The 19,842-nt window shown below is 37.1% G+C and overlaps 1 protein-coding gene across 6 annotated transcripts in view; it reads right to left on the bottom strand.

Annotated features, from left to right (window-relative positions):
* Ntng1 (netrin G1) overlaps positions 1–16,109 on the bottom strand; it is a 346,192-nt gene extending 330,083 nt beyond the window's left edge. For all 6 annotated transcript variants that reach the window (XM_090334293.1, XM_090334290.1, XM_090334295.1 and 3 more), the window contains exon 1: positions 15,789–16,109. In XM_090334293.1, coding sequence (XP_090190419.1) covers positions 15,789–16,034 — 246 coding nt within the window. In that variant the 5' untranslated portion in view covers positions 16,035–16,109. The remainder of the gene's footprint in view (positions 1–15,788) is intronic.
* Between the last annotated feature and the right edge of the window lie 3,733 nt (positions 16,110–19,842).

Genomic DNA, 19,842 nt, shown 5'->3' with positions numbered 1-19,842 from the left:
TCTAGTAATTAAATTCAACACATATCAAAATACCTTCACTGATACTGATATAGAGAGAACAATTCAAAAATTCATATATAGAACCACAAAAGGCCCAGAATCATATAAAAAATCCTGAGCAAAAATGTAGTGCTGTAATCAGTAGAAACCTTGGGCTCTACTAGCAGAGATTTGCAATAGAGCAAAATCTTGATACATAAGGCCATATAATGTGAAGCTAATTGAAAGGACCTCCAAGATATTGAAACAAAAGCCATATAATGAATGATTGTTGTCCTTAATGTACTATGTTGTCTCTCATCTCCTTTGCTGTCCCTTGGTTATCTCATATTGGTATAGTATCTCACTTTGTTATCTGATTTATTGAATTTATTTGTATTTGGATATTTGAAATTTGATAGGAAAGGGGGGTGTGGGGGGGGAGGGAAACGGGTACCAAGACATGTGAAAGGGTATCAATGTATGTGAATTAATGCACCTTCTATCTGGCAAATATCATGTAACCCTTTTACTAATTACAATAAAAAAATAAATTAAAAAAATAAAAAAGAGGGATTATGGGAGCCATAAAAAAAAATGTAGTGCTGGAGGAATAAATTCCAGACTTAAAATTCCAATTTAAAGGTACAGTAATGAAAACATCTTGTAAGTGGCACAAAAACAGGCCTGAGGACCAGTGGTACAAAATAGAAGACTGAGAAACAAACCTAAGGCCTACAGCTATCTAATATTTGATACAGGATCCAAAAACATAGGATGGTAAAAAGCCACCCTCTACAAATGGTGTTGGGAAGATGGATATTCACTTGCAAGAAAATAAAACTGGATCCCTATCTGTTACCGTTACCCTCTACTGGTGCCAATTAAAATGAACCAAAGATTTCAATGTAAGACATGAAACCTTTAAACTTTCACAGGAAGGAGTAAGAGAAACATCAGAACTTATTGGCCTAGGCAGGAATTTTCTGAGTAAAAATCAGGGGATCAGCTGGGCGCAGTGGCTGACACTGTAATCCTAGCTTCTCAGGAGGCTGACATCTGAAGATCAAGGCTCAAATCCAGCCCAGGCACAAAAGGACCTGAGAGTTTTATCTCCAATTAACCCCTAGAAAAAGGGAAGTGGGGCTTGGCTCAAGGGTAGGGCAGTAACTTTGAGCTAAAGAGCTCAGGGATAGTACCCAGGCTGAGTTCAAGCCCCACAACAACAACAACAACAACAACAAATTTCCAGAGGATCAGTAATTGTAAGAGAATTAATGAAAGGGACCACAGTAAACAAGTTTCTGCATGGCAAAGAACATAGTTAAAAAGCTAAAATGAAGCTGGCATGGTGGCTCACGCCTGTAATCCTAGCTATTCAAGAGGCTGAGATCTGAGGATCACAGTTCAAAGCCAGCCTGATCACTAAAGTCTGTGAGACTCTTCTCTCCAATTAACCACCAGAAAACTGGAAATAGCACTGTTGCTCAAGAGGTAGGGTGGAAGCCTTGAGCTGAAGAACTCAGGGACAGCGCCCAGGTCCAGAATTCAAGCCCCACAACGAACAAAAAAAAAAAAAAAAAAAAAAAAAGCTAAAATGACAGCCTCTGCAATGGGAGAATACCTTTGCTAGCTATATGCTAAACATTGGCCTAATATTCAGAATATATGAATATATGAAGAGTGCAAGAAACTAAAGCCTCAAAGAATCAACAATCCAATGAATGAGTGAGCAAAGAACTAAATAAAGAATTCTCCGAAGTTTAAATTGCCAATAGACATACAAATAAATTCTCAACATTTTTGGCCATAAAGAAAATGCAAATCAAAACAACAGAGATTCCATCTTATCTCACTTAGAATAACAGATGATGGTATGAATGTTGGTGGGACTGTACACAAACTGAACCTCTCTAAAAAGCAGTTTAGAGATTCCTCAGAAAATGAAATATAAAACTACCCTACCATGCAGCAATATCATTTTTTGGCATTTATCCAAAAGATTATAAATAAGGATATGGCAAAGCCACTTGCATATCCATATTCATTGCTGCACTACTCAGTTTAACTTTAACTACCATCTTGTCAGTTAGTGTACATAAATAGTAAAGATGCCCCTCAGTGGACAGGTGAATTAATTGAATTTTGCTTATTCACTCGGAAGAATGACATTATGTAATTTACAAAGGAATTAATGGACCTGGAAAAAAATAATGTTATATGAAGTACTCAGGCCCAAAGACACAAAGGATGCACGTATGCTCTCCTAACAGAAAGCCAGAACTCATTTATAAACGTACACGTTAATATATATGGGATTGAATGCAAGTGTATTAACCTAATATAGTATTTCCAATGGATGAATTCCTTAGAAAAACAAACTCATTGTCCAATAAAATGAATACCAGGAAATTGATACTTGAAACATGTGGCAGAAGATGTCCAGTAGAAGGAAGGTAGATAAATGAAGAAGGGAAGGGGTAGAGGAGAACATAGTTCTACTCTTCAATGTATATCCTGTAAATCTAAGCAAATTGAAGGGAGGGTTTGACTTGGGAGAGATTAGGGGAAAGTGATGAAAGGGATGACATTGATCAGCTTGTATTCAGTTTATGAACTGATTTGTTGGGTGGTAATTCCTTTGTACCACTAACTATAGAGAATAAACACATAATTCAATGGGAATAAATACCAGGATGGTTACCTAGGCTCCTGGGAGAAGGTTTTGTAACTACCCAAGTGAAAGGTAGAGAAGCCACAGAAAGATTCTGAGAATCAAATCTAGTCTCTGGACATGTCCTCCCATCTTGGCAGTTAAGCCGAGCTGGGCCTGGTTAGTATTGGATGGGAGAATGCATCTCTAAACAAAAATAGGAATACCCCTAGGTGCTGGGGGTGACTTGAAGCCAGTGATCCAGGAGGAATGAGCATGGTGAGAGCATTGGAATGCAAATCAAGCAATATGCAGGGATTATATGGGGTCCTCAGGCAACTGTTAAGAGTTTGCATTTCATTTTGAATGAACACAAAAATACAAGAGGAAAATGAAGAGGGGAAGTGCCTGGCTCACTCACTTTTTAAAATCACAGTTATTCTTTCATATCAGGAGCATGGATATTGGTACTCAGATCAGTTATCTGAAACACCATAGTGCTGTGCACAAGGGGTTATACCTATAGTCTGTGCTGCTTGGGAGTCAGAGATGAGGGGATTGTGGTTCAAGAATAGGTAAGGGAAAATATTAGGGAGACTATATTTCAAGGTGCAAACTGGATGTGAAGACAGACAAGATGATGGTCTGAGGCTGGCCCCAAACAAAAACTTTGAGACTGTATGTGAAAAAAAAAACCAAAGTAAAAAGAAAAGAATGAAGTTTAGCTTATGAAGTAGAGAACTTCCGTAGCATGCATGGGGCCATGACTTTAAATCCTAGTACTGCCAGTAAATATGGATGAGAGACAATTTGTCTATACCTATCTATGCTCTCCCATTTACTTGGAATCACCCGGAGATTACTAATGACACACAACACAAAACAAATGCTTTGTAAACAGTTGTTATACCTTAATTGTATAGAGAACATTGCTAAGAAAAATTTGTACGTATTCACTACAAGTTTTAAACAAATTTCTTCTACATGCTATTGGCTGAGTCCTTAGAAATACTGCTTGTAGAGATATGGAAGTCCATTCACAGGAACATCCTTAAAATTACACTCCTATCTTCATATATTATATGTTGTACTATACTGGGCAAATAACCTTGATAATAATCAAAAGGGGGAATCAAGACACTTATTAGGCAATAGTATAGGCTTGGGCCTGGAGAGGAAGCTGCCTGGGACCTAGTTGTTAGCAGGAGAGAATGGAAAAATGGTCAAGTCTGGAATATATTTTAAAGATTTTGCTAATAGTACACGCTGGTATATGTTGTATGGGATATAAAGGAGTTATGGAGGGTTTTGGATTGCTTATCTTGAGCAGCTAAATAGATGGATATGAGTTACATTTATGGATATGGGAAAGACTAAATGCAGAACTCATTTGGAGAGAAGCTAAATGTAGAGCTGATTTCGACATACTTACAATGCAAGTTTGTCAAATTTTAAACACCTAGTAGTTTTGGTGTCTAAGGAAAAACACCAAGTAGACAGTTGGCTCTGATCACAGTTTCTATTGACTCTGTGAAAAACACAAAAACAAAACAAAAGCATCATGCTAACTACTTTCTCAACACACACCCACAACAATATGATTTTTTTGCTAACTAGTCAACAGTTGCTGACTTCTTTTTCTGGTTGGAGATGGTGACTACAATCTATACTCAGCTTGCTACAATTTCTAAGAGCTTATTTCCATTTTTATGACTATGTCAATAGCAAAGAAAACAAGAATGGGAACAAACACCACCAATTGACTCTCTCACCTCTGAATGAAGACAAGACATCACCTAAAGTATATTTCCAACATTCCACACACTCTGTTTACAGAATCCAATTTCCCGAGGTTACTTCAGATAAAAGGCTTTTTAAATAACAAAATCATAGCTTGGTAGCTCCTAGTCGAAATCAAAACTGTGATTTTAAAAGAGTTGCTCGCTATGGTTTGATCACACATGCTTCAAATAAAATTAGGAAGGAACAGAAGAGTGCATGAGTGCAGAAGTGCCGGGCTTAATTCTCTTCCCACCACTCAGCTTGGAAAATTACTTAACCTCGCGTCTCAGTTACTTCACATGGTGGCCTGCTAATGATAGGTTTGAGTGTTATAAGGACCCACACCAGCCAACTACTTACTACAACTTATAGCATCACATGAGTTCTTTATAGATTACAGCGACAAGTATTATATGTAAAAATACAGCACAAATTCAACTCAGCAAATAGGCAGAAAATTCTGCCAGTGTGGTTCCCACCCATTATCCTAACTCCTCAGGAGGCTGAGCCCTGAGGCTCATAGTTTTGAAGCCAGCCTTAGCAGACAAATCTGTGGGGCTCTTTATCTCCAGTTAACCAGCATAAGAAGCGGTAAATGGAAGTGTAGCTAAAGTGATAGAATGCCTGCCTTAAGAAAAAAAGAAAAAGCTAAGCAAGAGCATAAGGTCTGAGATGAAGCTCTGGTGAACACACACACACACACACACACACACACACACACACACACACACACACACAGAGCATCAGCCTCTGCAGTATCTGCTATAGCCAAAGAAGACATTATTATGAACCCAATAACAAAATATCAAGGGAATATATAACCCTGCCTCATAGGGGAGTATTCCAAATCTCAAAATAACAAAGACCACATGAAATGGTCTGTGCGTCCACCATCTTAGGTTACTAAATATATCCCCAGCTCATTTCTTCTGTGTCATATGCAGGCCCTCTTATGGAACCCATGCAGTTCATGCAGGTGAATTTCTCTCCTATTAAAGAATCCCTCGGCAGTCTACGGGGTGAATGACCTCAGTTGACCTGGCTCCACAAGGCAATCCATAACTACTGATATCATGCTCTAAAGGCTGAGGGTTTCTGGTATACCTTTATATAACCTACATACCCAAGCTCCTTGGGTCTGCTAGGAAGATTTTATTTTTCGCTTCTTCTGACACCTATCTACCTATGAAAACTTTTTTCTTTGGAATGTAACGTGTTAGTAGGCATAATGATTTGTTCCAGTAAAAACCAGCTACTTGGGAGGCAGAGATCAGAAGGACTGTGGTTCAAGAGCAGCCCAAGAAAAAGTAACAGTCCATTTCCACCAGTAAATTGAGCATGGTAATGAGTGCCTGTCGTCCAAGCCATGCTGCAGGTTCAAAAGAGGGTACTGAAATCAAGACTCAATGACTGGGGAAGGGGGGTGGCTCAAGGGGTAGAGTGTGTGCCTAACAAGTGCAAAGCTCTGAGTTCAAACCCAGTTATCAGCAAAGGAAAAAAAATCCAAAAAGGAAATAGAAGATTCTTTTTCTTGAACAGTCTCTCATTTTTATATCTTTCATGCTTGTCTGGTTTTTTCAACCCAAGTATAAATTCTTCTTTCTTATAAATCAATACAGAGGGACTATACTGATGTTGCTGAAACACAAGATTAACTTTTATACTGTGCCTGGAAGTTGTATGGAAGTATATTTGATTTCTATATTTTGTTGTTTGCAGCAAGGAAGGGAATCAACAGGAAAGAATCAGAAAGTTCTTTGGGTTGTGGAAAATCGCTGTGCAGATACGACCTGATAGTAATGTCAGAAGCTGGATCTCCATGGGCATCCACCTTCTAGAACAAAGGGGCACATTCTCCATACTGGAGCAATACCCAGCTCAGTTCTTCATTTAATATTTTAGAAGTCAGCTTCAAAGCAGGTCAAAGAGTGAAAACCAATTCAAGTCTTCCTCAGCTCTCATCTTTAATTTTTTTTTCAGGGAGTGGATTCTCTGAGAATCTATTTCCAGCAATATGAGGAGAAACTCACAACCTGCCAACCACAGTGGCTTCCTATATTATGCTTGTAAAACAACTTTTACCATCTTTCCCAATTGTAAGAGAAGAGATTCTAACATTTAAATCTGGCAGATGAGGAGCCACTCTGTCCACTGGATAGCTCAATGAAAACCAAAGGAGACTTGCCATTAGCAGCTTTACTCAAACAATACGTTTCACAATGCAATTATTTCTGAAAACACTGATTTTCAGTTAAAAAAAACATGCTTTGCTTAAGAATAAATAGAAACTTTGTGAAGGTTTTCTATCAGGAGCTCTCAGCTGAGTCTTTTCTGATTTCAAGACTATGACTTGCTGTCACCAAAATCCTGGACAAGACACCTGATAGAGTAAGGTCTCTTTTTTGGCAAAAAAAAAAGGAAGTCCATAATTAAACTAACAAAAAAATGGAGTTTGAGTAAAGGCTTAAATTTACATATATGCATGCCTACACATCTTTTAAAAATAGTGCATTCTGTACAAAAATTAGAAACAGGGCCAAAAGTATATGGGGTAAATAATTGAAATGGTGAAATGTAAGTAACCAAGAAGCAGTATAAATCAACTTTCACAAGAAGCAAATAAATTCATCTTTAATAAAATAAAATGTGACCAGACATGGTGGCTCACACCTGTAATCCTGTCTACTTGGGAGGCCAAGATCAGGAGAACAGACATGACTTTAAAAAAAAATTAACATGTTGGTGGTTATATACATTGTTAACTGTCTGTTTGGTGGGTATCACAAGTCAAGAGCCTTAACATATAAAAACCAAATAACCTAAATGTCAATAAACAGAAGACAGCTGAAGAAATATACATCAATGGTATATCTCCAAAACATTATGTTGCCAAAATATTATGACACTGGACATCCACTGGTGGCTTGTGTCTGTAATCCATGCTATTTCGTCTGAGCAGCAGGCCCCCCAGCCTGGGCAGAAAAATATGTGAGACTTTTATCTCTAATTAGCTACCAAAAACAAAATCAGAAATGGAGCTGTAGCTTAAGTGGTAGGGCACTAGCCTGAAGTACAAAAGCTCAGGGACAGTGCCCGGGTCCTGAGTTCAAGCCCTAGGATCAGCATGCACACACATACATACACACATTTGCACATACACAATGACAAGTTAAAGAAAGCAAATTATACAAAGATATATACAGTGTTTCTTTATGTAAGCTTCATTTATACAATTTCAAAAACTGCTACATATAATTTGTGGGTCATATCCAGTATATAATTTTCAACAATTTGATAAACAATAAAAAGAATAAGAAGGAAGAAAAATATCAGAGAACCTAGCACTTAGAAAGGATAAGCACTATTTTGTGAGGCTTTTGTTCTACCTATGAGTATGGGTAAGTGTAGTTTACTCATTGCTGAAGCAAGATGTATTTATCATTGTGGGTCGATTTAAAGCAAATCTTAAAGCCAAATCTTAAAGATGAAGTTAGAAAGCATAATTTTCTTCAGCATTTTTTTCCCAGTGAATGAATCTGCTTTTCCGGGTAACCCAAGTTTCGTTTTTCTTCCTCCTCCACAATTCAACTTCAGGTCACAAAAAGAAACGTGGAGAGAGAAAGACCTGACGAATCCTGAAGGCATCTCAAAACCCATATCTGACACATGCAATGTCATTCTGTTCAGGGACAATTCTATTCTTGAGACTACAGGAGCACAGCTCTTCCCTTTAGTCTCAACTCAAGATCACATAATATGTTCAGCAGAGTTCATTATTTATATAACATGGTAAGAGGGGTGAAGGGGAAAGGATCTGTTTAAAGGGCAGAACACTGTTGTGATGTCATCGTATCAGTATCCAATAGAATGAAAAACACCCACATGGAAACATTAGATATCATTGTGGGAAGACAAAATCTGACAGTTACAAAACTAAATATTTACAGTTATTAATAAAAGGTTAAAAAAACCCTATATGTGAGATGACTTTAACTTGGTAAAGCTGATAACAGGTTATATGTAAGAAGAGATACTTAGAAGAAATATTTCAAAATTATTACAGTATAGTACATTGTATATTCTTATCTCTTTCATAATACCTTAGGTGAACAAGAATTATGCATCTCTGACAAATATTGTTAAAGAATTCCATTATGAATAAAAATATCCTTATATACAACCTAGATAGATGTGTAGTTTCAGTATCAGACCTCAGAGGAGAGTTAATTTCTTTAGTCTCCTCTTGAGCACATTATCATGAGCTACCCAAATTTAGTGGCTAGAATTTTTTAGTTATGTTACAATTTATAAAAAGATCTATGGGTATTCAACTAATGGTAAGGTTCTTAAAAATATAAAGCGGTTTGGAAATCAAATATCATGTGCAGTCCATGTGTAGTCCATTAATCTGATATACTGAGATATAATTTGTAATCTGAGGACATTAAACACTCTGAGCTATAAGCACACTATAAGGATTAGTCTCTGTTGACTATAGCATACATCAAGTGTGATGATTCTCTCACGTGTTGCCTCATGTCAAGACTGGTAATCCTGGCAAAAGGTCAGTTGAAACAAATGTGTATGTGAGTACATAAACCAATGAGATATAGTAAGTTGGATATAATAAAGTATATAGACAGAACTACTATTTATATGTCTACTATGTATCATCTTTTTGCCACATATCAATTATCTACTGAGCATCTATCTATCATATATCCATCACCTTATCTACTATTATATCCCCATTTTATGTCTATCTGCTTATATAAATACCTACTGAAAGATAGATGATAAAGATAGCTGCATGCATGCATACATACATGCATGTATATAGAAAACAGATACATAAATAGACCATGAGAGTTAAAAGATCAAGTTCATGACACTAGTTGACAATGGAAGGAAAATCACAGAAAATCACCTCTAAGGATGACTGGAGTCAAGGTAAGCAAAAGAGAGATTATTTAAAAAAAAACAAATGAAAATAAATCTTCTGCTTGTTTGAGGTGAAATCTGGGGTGATAATTACAGTCTCCAAAAATCAGAGGATCTAGAAACTACCCTAAAACCCAGGGAAGGAAAGAAAAATAAAAACTAAAGCAAGTTCCCCAAATGTCTAGAGATTATTCCCAAGAGATCACAAAACAGTACAGACAGACTATGTAATCCTAGGACATTGCTGCTCATCCTGTTCAAATGCTGCAAGATTATCATCTTTACTAGTAAGCTCCTAAAAGTGGGAACTCAAAGATCTCTACCACAAGATAGAGCTTCATTTGTTTGGTGTTTCAAGTTCTGTATTTAAAACTCCCCAATTTTCCTTTTTTTTTTCTAATCTTGGTGTGAAATTGGAGCTCTATATTATCTGGAAGGGCTATATTTCTGTCACTTGGTACATTCAAGCATCATCTAAATTAGGATGTGTGTGTGTGTGTGTGTGTGTGTGTGTGTGTGTGTGTGTGTGTGTATGCAAAACTTGTTAGGTGCTATACACTTTTGTTCACCTTCCATCTTATTAGATTTAAGAAGCTATTCAACCTGAACTGTGTGAAATGGAAAACTCTGTGTACAGTACCCAGATAATAATAAAACTACACTAAAAAAGAAAAGAAGCTCTTTTCTTCTTTACCAGGTCACCTGTAACTAAAGAGCTGCTACCCAATCTTTCCTCTCTTTTTCTGATACTGCTTAACATTAAGCACTTAGCAACAGAATCGTATTTTCCAAGTGGTCCTTGGACTTGCTGTAAGATAATGTTTGCCTTGAAAACTCCCTAGTGCTACTGCTACATCTGATTTCTCCTCTTCTGCATCGCTGCTATTCAGCATTCATTATAATCAGAACTCTTCTACAGGGTAGCAGCAGTCACCATTTGTTATTTGGTTTGGTTCACTTTCCCAACCACCATGGTTTTGCACATAGCATATGCAACGTCCACTTCACTCTACACAGAATTGTCTGGGATCATGGGTGAAGCTTTACCCCAACAGCACAAGAGCTCTTACGCATAGAGAGAAGGCTACTAGGAAACCATTAGAGATATGAGGTCACTGTAAGTTTGGTAACACCTACCATAAACTATTAGCTCCCTCCCACAAACTCCCCTATAAACCAGGCAACTTTGGTGTGTATTATGGATGTGCCAGTACAAGCTCCTGGACGTTGTACTTGGACATTGTACCTTAGCATTTTCACTCAAGGTAGATACTCTACCATTTGAGTCATGCCTCAATTTCTAGCTTTTTCCTGGTTAAATGGAGATTAGCATCTCACAGATATTGCTGCTTGGGCTCACTTTGGACTGAGATTCAGATCTCAGCCTTCTGCAAAGCTAGGATTCCAGGTGTGAGCTACTTGCACCCCTCAAAACCATACAACTTTAATCTAAATCTAGCAGCTTCTTCCTAAGTTTCCTAGAGATGCCTGAGCATCTTAATGGGAAGTACAAGGAAATAAAACTTTATGCTCCCGGATTCTAAAAGCACTTTTTACCCAATGGAACAGATACAAAGAAGCTACTATAAATTCATCAGCAAGGATTTGCTTGATAAATTCATAGTGATCAGTCAGAAAGATTGATTTCTGTGAAACTTGATTTGTGACAAACATGAATTCACCTTCTTTCTATGAAAGTAAGTCTTTATAATGAATTAATGACCATGAAGTGTTAATCATGAGCAAAACGGGTTTTTTAAAAAAAAGACACACATTCTGCATAATTAAGGAATAAAGTGATTCCGTTCCAACATGTTACTGTTATTAAAATGTCCATTTGCTGAATTATGTTTCAGGTGAACAGTGTATTTTTAAGATTATCCAATTATTTTATAATCAACGTCATTTCCAGTTTGGGAAAAATTGATATTAATCCCTTGTCATTGAAAATGTAATTGAGTTTATCAAATTAATTTCTTAAAGGCCACCTGAGAGCCACAAAATGGCAAGCTGGGATGATGTGAGCTGAGAAATTTAAGTCACAGATAGCCTTGAGACTGGAAGTACCATTTTCCTTTCCCTTATGGGAAATGATAAAAGTCAAAGGTTTTCTACTACCTTCATAATTCCATCAAGACTTGATACAATCTGTTATATCCACACTGCTTATACTCAATACATAATTTTTCTTAGTAGGAGTCTATCTAGAAATAGCACAATAGGAAATGATCATTAATAGATCTACTAAGGTAGTTGACTAACTGCCTATCAAGCAAGCATGAAGGTACACATTAGTAAATTTCTCAAAGAAAACCCATTTCCATTTCAAATTTGGATATTTTATTTTAAAAATTATGCCCTTTCTTTTAATTATTTCAGTCAACATAATGAGAATGTGGCTAACTACACCTTAGAGTACTTTATTTTCTTGGCTTTTTTTTTTTTTTGTAATATGAGTCTACTTGTAATTATAGGCATGCCTCATTAATGAGGCCTAAAGTCTCCAAGGGAAATTTGGAAAGTCCGCCTCATAACATTATGCCAAAATTACATGCACAAAAGACTTTTTTAATATTCTTTGTTTCCTGTTTTAGTTGTGATTGGCTCTGAAACAACACTCAAGCCTCCTAACCCCCCAACCCCATCACCAGCACATCCGCCCCCAAAATTGTCCAAATGCACCTATGACATTGTCTGTCTTATGCTTTCTTTCTCAAAGTTTCTGTGCAAGGTTTCCAGAGAATTAGCTGTGGCCTAGAGACAATTGCAGTCAATGTTGGCATTTTTAAGCTTCTGTGGTATATTGCTTGGAGATATGATGGCTAAGTTTGTCTAAACATGAAAAAGAAGTGATTGCTTTGTGCCGTCACTTGAACATTACACAAGATTCAGCTCAGCTGGCCTGCTCTTTATGTAGTTTGAAACAAATGGTTGTCACTTGATGATCTGTGCTTCCTGACAAAGCTGGACTACCTGAATATCATCATGTGATTGAAAGGACAGGATCTACACAAATACATTATTCCAGCCAGAAATAAAAAAAGGAGTGGTTAACCCTTCCTGATTCTGTAGATCTTTTCTCCTTAATAATAAAATAGTAATTGTTTGAACCACCATCAATGCAAATAGATTGCATTTAGATAACAAGAAATTGTATAGTTTCCAATGCACATAGTTCAGATATGTAAGGATATGTTTATATATTGTCTCCATCCTGCTGTTATAAGTAAGGATGATAGAATAACCACAAACTAATGTTTATAAATGCTTGTATGTTTATCATAACAATTCTATACTACTTAACATCCAAGATCTACTACCTATCTTACAATTCTATTATTCAATGGAATCATTTTTCTCCTCCTCACATTTCAGTCCATATTCAAATGAAGGCAACATTTCTGGCTCGTTAACACAATGCCAATATACTTCCATTTCTATTAGATAATTTTGCTCTAGGAATTGCAGGGTATTTCCATGACCCAATGTCTTCTGGGTGGTCAGAATCCCTATGTTCATTGGTAATAAGGGTCTCTCAGCTAGTGAGACCCATTGCAGCAAGTATTTACATATTGGAGTTATGTAGCAAGTGTACTTAATTGGCAGCTCCCCTGATGTAATAGGCCATAATGACTTCGAGCAAGCAGGAAAGGATGTGTAAGTCATAACAAGAATGACTTTATGGATCGTCATTAGACCCTGGGCTAAGGAGCACCAGATATGCTAGCATCCCAAGACAGTTTCACAGCCTAATGTCAAGAACCCTTATGCTGAGGGATTTTATGGAAAATCCAAAACTGCAGGGAGAAAAAGTGTTGCTAAATTAGGCCACTGTCATTGACTTGGCTTATAATTTGCTTACAAATAATCACAAAGTGTGCATTTAAAAGAGAGGTGATTAAATCTGTTATGCCAATCATACGCATTTTAAGGAATACAAATTAAAGACCGATAACATAGCATCTCACAAACCTTATAGATTCCCTGGGCAAACCCTTCACCTGATGACATGCTTAAATCCATTAAAGCTTCTGAATTTCTGCAAGATAGCCTGTTGCAGCTTTTTAAAAGACTGTTGTAGATGTGGGGTGGGGGCAGGAGGTGATGGAAGAGTGACATGGTTCAGGATATATTGTCCTTATACAACATATAAATTGCCGGGTTCGGTGGCTCATGCTGTAATCCTAGCTACTCAGGAGGCTGAGATCTAATGATCATCGTTCAAAGTCAGCCTGGACACTAAGGTCCCTGAGACTCTTACCTTCAATTAATCATTAGAAAACCAGACATGGGGCTGTGGTTCCAAGGGCAGAGTGGTAGCCTTGAGCTGCAGAGGTCAGGGACAACACCCAGGCCCAGAGTTCAAGCCCCGGACGATAAAAAAAGGTCACAAAAAAGGGGGGGAGAGCATTAAATAAATTAAAGAAAAAATTTTAAAATGAATTAAAGAACTGGCTTGTTGGATCTTAGATGACATCACTGTGGAAGGCAGGCCTGAGCTATTCTGCAACGATACACTGTGCTGCTTAGGATGGGCAAGAGAAATACCCTGAAGGCACCATGCCAAGTGAACCCTTTTAACAAGATGGACGAGAACAGCACAGAACTCCCAATCTCCAGCCAGAGGCTGAGCTAAAGGGACACCACACCGACAAATCATGCTGGTAACACACCACTCACCACCCACAGCACCCGGAAAATGGAGATTTGCTATTTTACTTCCATCTGTAAATTATTAAACAATTCTAGAGGAGGGATCTTGTCCCAAGTGTCATAGAAAGCAAACTATAGAGCTCCAGTGCCCTTAATAATAGGAAGATTTGGCCCAGAACATGGCCTCTGCAGATCCTATCACCCGAAGAGTAATTTCACCCCAGATTTTTAATGAGGTCTTAAGTCTGACCTTTCATGAGAAAATACTAAGGACTTTACACAAAGCCAACAAATATCCCTCTCTTGCAGATATATTATAGTTTTATTCACATGTTTGAGTATGTTCCTTCCAGAAACCCGTAGTTTCTAAAATGTGAAGGACATACCTGTTTCTCAGAGGGAAGGGCTCATCTCCTTGAATTATTTCATTTTCCACAGCACTTTTATCACAGTGGCATCTAATAGCCCACCTCTTCATTTCCCGCTCCGCAAAAATCAGGTGTACAATAATTCAAAGAAGTTCCCAATGGTACCTCTGAAAAAATGGCAAGCCCTGAGCTTTTTAGGTGAAAATACTCATTATTGCTCACAATTGTTTTCCCCTTACAAAACCTTTCCTATAGGGCTCTGCCTAAGATGATCTTATGCTAATTTAACTCTTTGGAGAGTGAACAGATGCTACTTTGATTAATAGTTTCACTATCTTGGAGATACCAGGCCATGTTCAAAATCATAAAGTCAGACAAGAATACCATTAAAACCTACCACATGATTATATCTGTTCTATGGAGAATGATAGGATCATTTGCTCATATCAAATAAAGACCAGCTATAATAACAATAATAACAATAATGATAACAGAACAACAACATCATAAACCAAATGAGCATGTTAAATCCTTTAGCACACTCACCAGCACCTTCTTAACCTCTAGTCTCTCTCTGTAGCCCATCTGCTTGTTTTTAGCTATGTCCTTAGAAGCAATTCAACATGCCACTTCAATGCTTCCTCTTCACATGGTATTTAGTTTTTTACCCAGGAAAAGATTTAGACACGTCAAAAAATAGCAAATGTTGTAACATTGCTTATTAAAAGATATTTGTATATTCTGGGTCATTCCTTCCCAATAAATATTCATCTTCAACCTGCCAACATCCATCTGATAAAAATACCCACAGAAAACCATGATTTTTTTTTTACATAAGGGGCTGCATGAGTTAGGCAAATTAGACTTTTCTAGACAAGTTTCTCAAGAGCCCTTAATCCTTCTCCCTTGTAACCTCTCAACCAGGAACTTCCAAACTACCACAGCTGCTGGACGAAGCAAACTTTGAGATCAATCTAGCCCTGAAATGTTCAGTCTGGGCCTAGCCTTATCTTGTGTGCAAGAAGAAACCATTACATTTTAAAGCTGATTTGCCAATAGTATTATTTTTTCAAAAAAATAATACATCTCACATAATCATATTCCCCAACCACTACTTAGAACTTGAACCTTCCATTGAACTTTTTATTTAGTAATACATACACACTGCACCTGCCTCAGTGACACCTGATCTAAACTGAGTAGAAGGAAGTTCCAGGGTAGCATGCATATTATGCACATTGTAACTCCTGGTAGGACAGGTCTTCACTGTGAGCCAGGCTAGCCTGTGGCAACACATCTGGCACCTGTAGTCTTAGTTCAGCAGGAGAAAATCTTGACACTCACCACCTTTGTTTGCTTATGTGATTTGGGCCCATTTATCTGCAATGCTTGACTCAAAACCTTTATCTTACCATTGCACAGAAAGACTCAGGAGGGTCTCCACAGGTAATATCCGGAGGATCGAGTTTCACTTTCAGATATTTTGTCATGTCCGTGGATTCTGGCTGACAGGCCATGTAATCCCACACTTTCCCTTCTTCTGTATAAATCTGAGTCTTGCACACATCATAATGTCCCCACACCAAAGGGTAGGGCTGCATCACTGAAGACACTGTAACCCAAAGGGCATGGATCGACAGGAATCTTGACAAATACATCTCTAAACTCTTGGCAATCTTCGTGTCTTATTTGTAATCAGTGTCTGTTTTACATATGCAAGTATTTGTGTATATATATATATATATGTGGTGTATATGTGTGATAAGTCTTTATCTATATATTTATGTGCATATATAAAAAGTGGGCAAGACGTCAAAGCAGACTGCAAAACAGAATGTGATCTGTGAGGATACTGTGTGCCTTCAGGTGTATTGACTTTGGTGCAAGTTTAACATGCCTGCATGTTAGGCATTAGCGACTTGCAGCTTCTTCTTCCTTGGAGTGCATATCTATCAGTTTGGGGTCTAGTTTGGTGCTTAGAAGAGATGTCCAGTAACAGGTGATACAGTAGCTGTGGGATGGCTTTCCTCTTGTACATCCAATAACCCTGAGTGGTCCCCAGTGTTGCTGGCTCCCAGGGGCTGCTCAGATGTGCTGAGATGTCAGGATATGAAGCAGAAGGAAGCGTGTTCCCCGTCCAGTGTCTGTTTCCCATCAATCATTCTTGTCTTCCGGCACCCACACCCTTTTAGAAACAAGAAGAGTAAGAGTTACTGTCTCAGAATCAATCATTGCATTACGAAATCTCTGATACGTTGACATTTGGGAGGTTTGATGCAATAGGAAGCAAATTGGTATCATATGAATAACCTTTACTCTGCTGTTTTGCTAGGATGAGCAAAGCAGGTGAATCATCCATGTTGGGGAGAATTTTGAGATGCAGGATTTAACTCTTCCATAACAAAGACAGATGTGTGGGTTCCAGGTGAATAATAAGGTTTTGCTTCAAAACTCATATTTCCATCTTAACTAAATGGAGAGCAAGCTGTTGGATTTAAACACTTCTCATATACTGCAAGGCTAGACACTCTTCCGAGAGAACAATGGGACAATTGGATGCTTTTGTGACAAATGACAAAGAAATGACAACTACTTGCATGCCTTGCTTTTCCCCCCACTTGGCAAAAAGACCCTAAAAATGTTCTAATTTCTTATACATGTCTTAGCTTCTATTGTCTGGAATGAAAACTACGTGGTTGGTGTGCCTGTCCCTTGAGATTGGTTCATTATATTGCAAAAATTTTCACGTCTTTTGTTCTGTTGCATTTACTGATACAGATAACTTGGCTCTCTAAAAACAAAACCAAAAAAATATTCTGAAATCAAACTAAAGGAGCAAATGTTCCTTCACTAAGAATTTTGTTTTCTTTTTATCTTTTTATAGTCATTACATCTGCATTGGCAGTTACATTCTAACAGGAGAGAATTTGTCCCAAAGGCGAATATTATACACTGTTTTATAAGTAAAAGCTCGATAGTAAAATGCACAACTTAAAATGCACATATAAAAATAGCTGAGGGTGAGTTAACAGGCCATGAAGCAGAATAATATGACACTAATTCTAAGAGAAAATAAAAATTACCATTTAAAAGTACTTTGGGTAAACCATAATGTATTCTACAGACCTGCACATACAGATCATTGGTGAGTTTAACTGGTAAACTTTTCTCTTTAAAAGGCACTATTGAGATCTAAACAAATGCTAACATTTGAAATTCTAGTGTGAACAAAATTGCATTTTCTTAATTCTATGGTTCAAATTCCTAGTTAAATCCATTAAATCTAATTTATATTTTTATTAAATCCATTCTAAAGGATTCCAAAAGAACACACACACACACACACACACACACACACACACACACACACACACACACAGAGCTTTTGAAAAATTCCATTGCAGACCCTTCAATTCATGTTAATCAGTTTCCATAAGGAAGTTTACTGTCTTCAAACAATCTTCTAAAGGGATTTCACTATATTTAAATAATGCACCATCTTAAAATGAACTCAGCCACAGAGACTATGAAATGCCAACAGATGGTTGAATTTTGTTTCCATAGCAAAGTAATTTATAATAATTGCTTTATGGATGCAAGTGCAATTTCCATTATATTCAATTCATAAAATGTTATCATACAGCTGCAATTTGTGATACTTTCTATTAGGAAAAGTGGTGAATATTTGAATTCCTCTGAAACAATAATTAGCAGTATGTCTAAACATATATAAACTACAGATTTGAATCTGCCTCTTTCTTGTAACTTCGAGACTATAATGTGGTGAGCACATTTTCAATCATAAGCTCCAAAAAAGCAAATAAATACATCACAGACAAGCATGTGTTAAGGCTACTACAGCCTTCTGCTCTTTTCAAAACTGAAACCTATTAGTAATTTTAAGCTGATATTTTCAGAAACATCCGACACTTTGACAATTAGTAATCTGAAAAGGTGTTAAAATGATATAAATGTACATTTTCTACTTGCATTTTTAAAAACAGTGTTTACTACATTGTTGGAAAAGGATAGGAACACTGGAGAGTGAAGGAAGGGGGAATTATAAATGTGAAATACACTGACTCCATCGAGATTATTAACTTCAGTTCTTCCCTCCAGTCACCTAACAGTGTGCTAATTAGGAGCAGTATCATTTTGGGGACTTGCAGCCAACTGCTTTGAGTTTAAGCTGAATAGTATGTTAATCTGTAATCTCATTTTTAAACAATACAATTTTTGATAAATGTTTAAATAATCCTTGAAATTACGCTTATTTTCATAAAAACCAATTTTAATCCCTGAATCTATTCTCATGGAGTTTTCTCTTACAGGGACTTCAAAATAGAGAGTGAGTGTATATCCGTTGTCTGAAGAATATGGACACTCAAGAAAGGTGTGTAAGCCCTGCACTGTTTCTTGGCACAAGGACAATCCCTATGTAACGAATTCCCATTAAAGTATACCAGAATTCTTATGATGGTCATTACCCAGAATTATGGTCTATGACATGGATTGAATTCAGACAACTGACAAGGAAAATCAGAGGAGTGTAAGATATTTGAATACTAGGCAGTTAGTTGCAGGATTGTGCGACAGACATCTTTGACAAGAAGCAGCCAATTACAGCTTAAATTTCTGGCACATAACCAGTTGTGATTAATAATTTTCCATTCCATTACATACATATTATTAATGTATTAAAAATGTCAAGCTTTGGCATGTCTCAGTTAGTATACAGAATGTACATTTAATGAGTCCCATAGACACAGGAGAAAATATTGACCACAGTATATTGCAGGTCAATGTTGAAGGCTGACTACGCTCTCCCTTACCATCATTATTTTATCTCATCCTCTTTTTTTTCCTGTTTGTAGCATCATCTGCTACGTATACTTCACTTCAAGGTGTCCTAACTTTTCATCTTTTAAAGAAAATCCTTTCAACTTCAAGTAAGTAAGTAATTAAAGCTATGAAGTTCCACCACACGTAACTGAAAAGTGGATTTGGTAAAAAAGAACCAAAATTGGGGAATTTTCACTGACAGTATAATTATGAAGTTTTCAAAGACAATCAGATGATGTACAGATTGACTATTACTTACACGGAAACATTTATGATGTAGTGATACAAATTTCCATACGGCTGTGATTTCAACCAGGTTAAAAATATCAATAGCTTCTTAAAAGCCAGGTCATCCCAGCAAGTAGCTAAGCAAACCGACTGTGAGAAGGACAGTCAATGACATGTTTGGGGACTTAATATACTAAATGTATTTCTTCCAGTCAATAACTGAACTAATTGCCAAATGATGTGGCTTTGGAATTTACCTCCTACCAAAATCAACTAAATAAGGGCAACCTCAGCAGAAGTCTGGGCAACCCCAGTTCTGGCTCTTTGTCAACAATGGGAGCAAAGTGTAATCAATCCTATCATCTTTACCTGTAAACTGAAACATTAAGATGTCTT

The sequence above is a fragment of the Megascapheus bottae genome, chromosome 6, assembly GCF_031878675.1.
Source record: "Megascapheus bottae isolate mThoBot1 chromosome 6, mThoBot2.hap1, whole genome shotgun sequence".
Taxonomy (NCBI): Eukaryota; Metazoa; Chordata; class Mammalia; order Rodentia; family Geomyidae; genus Megascapheus; species Megascapheus bottae.
The sequence above is the reverse complement of the archived record's forward strand: the minus strand, read 5'-3'. Positions and strand labels throughout refer to the sequence as shown.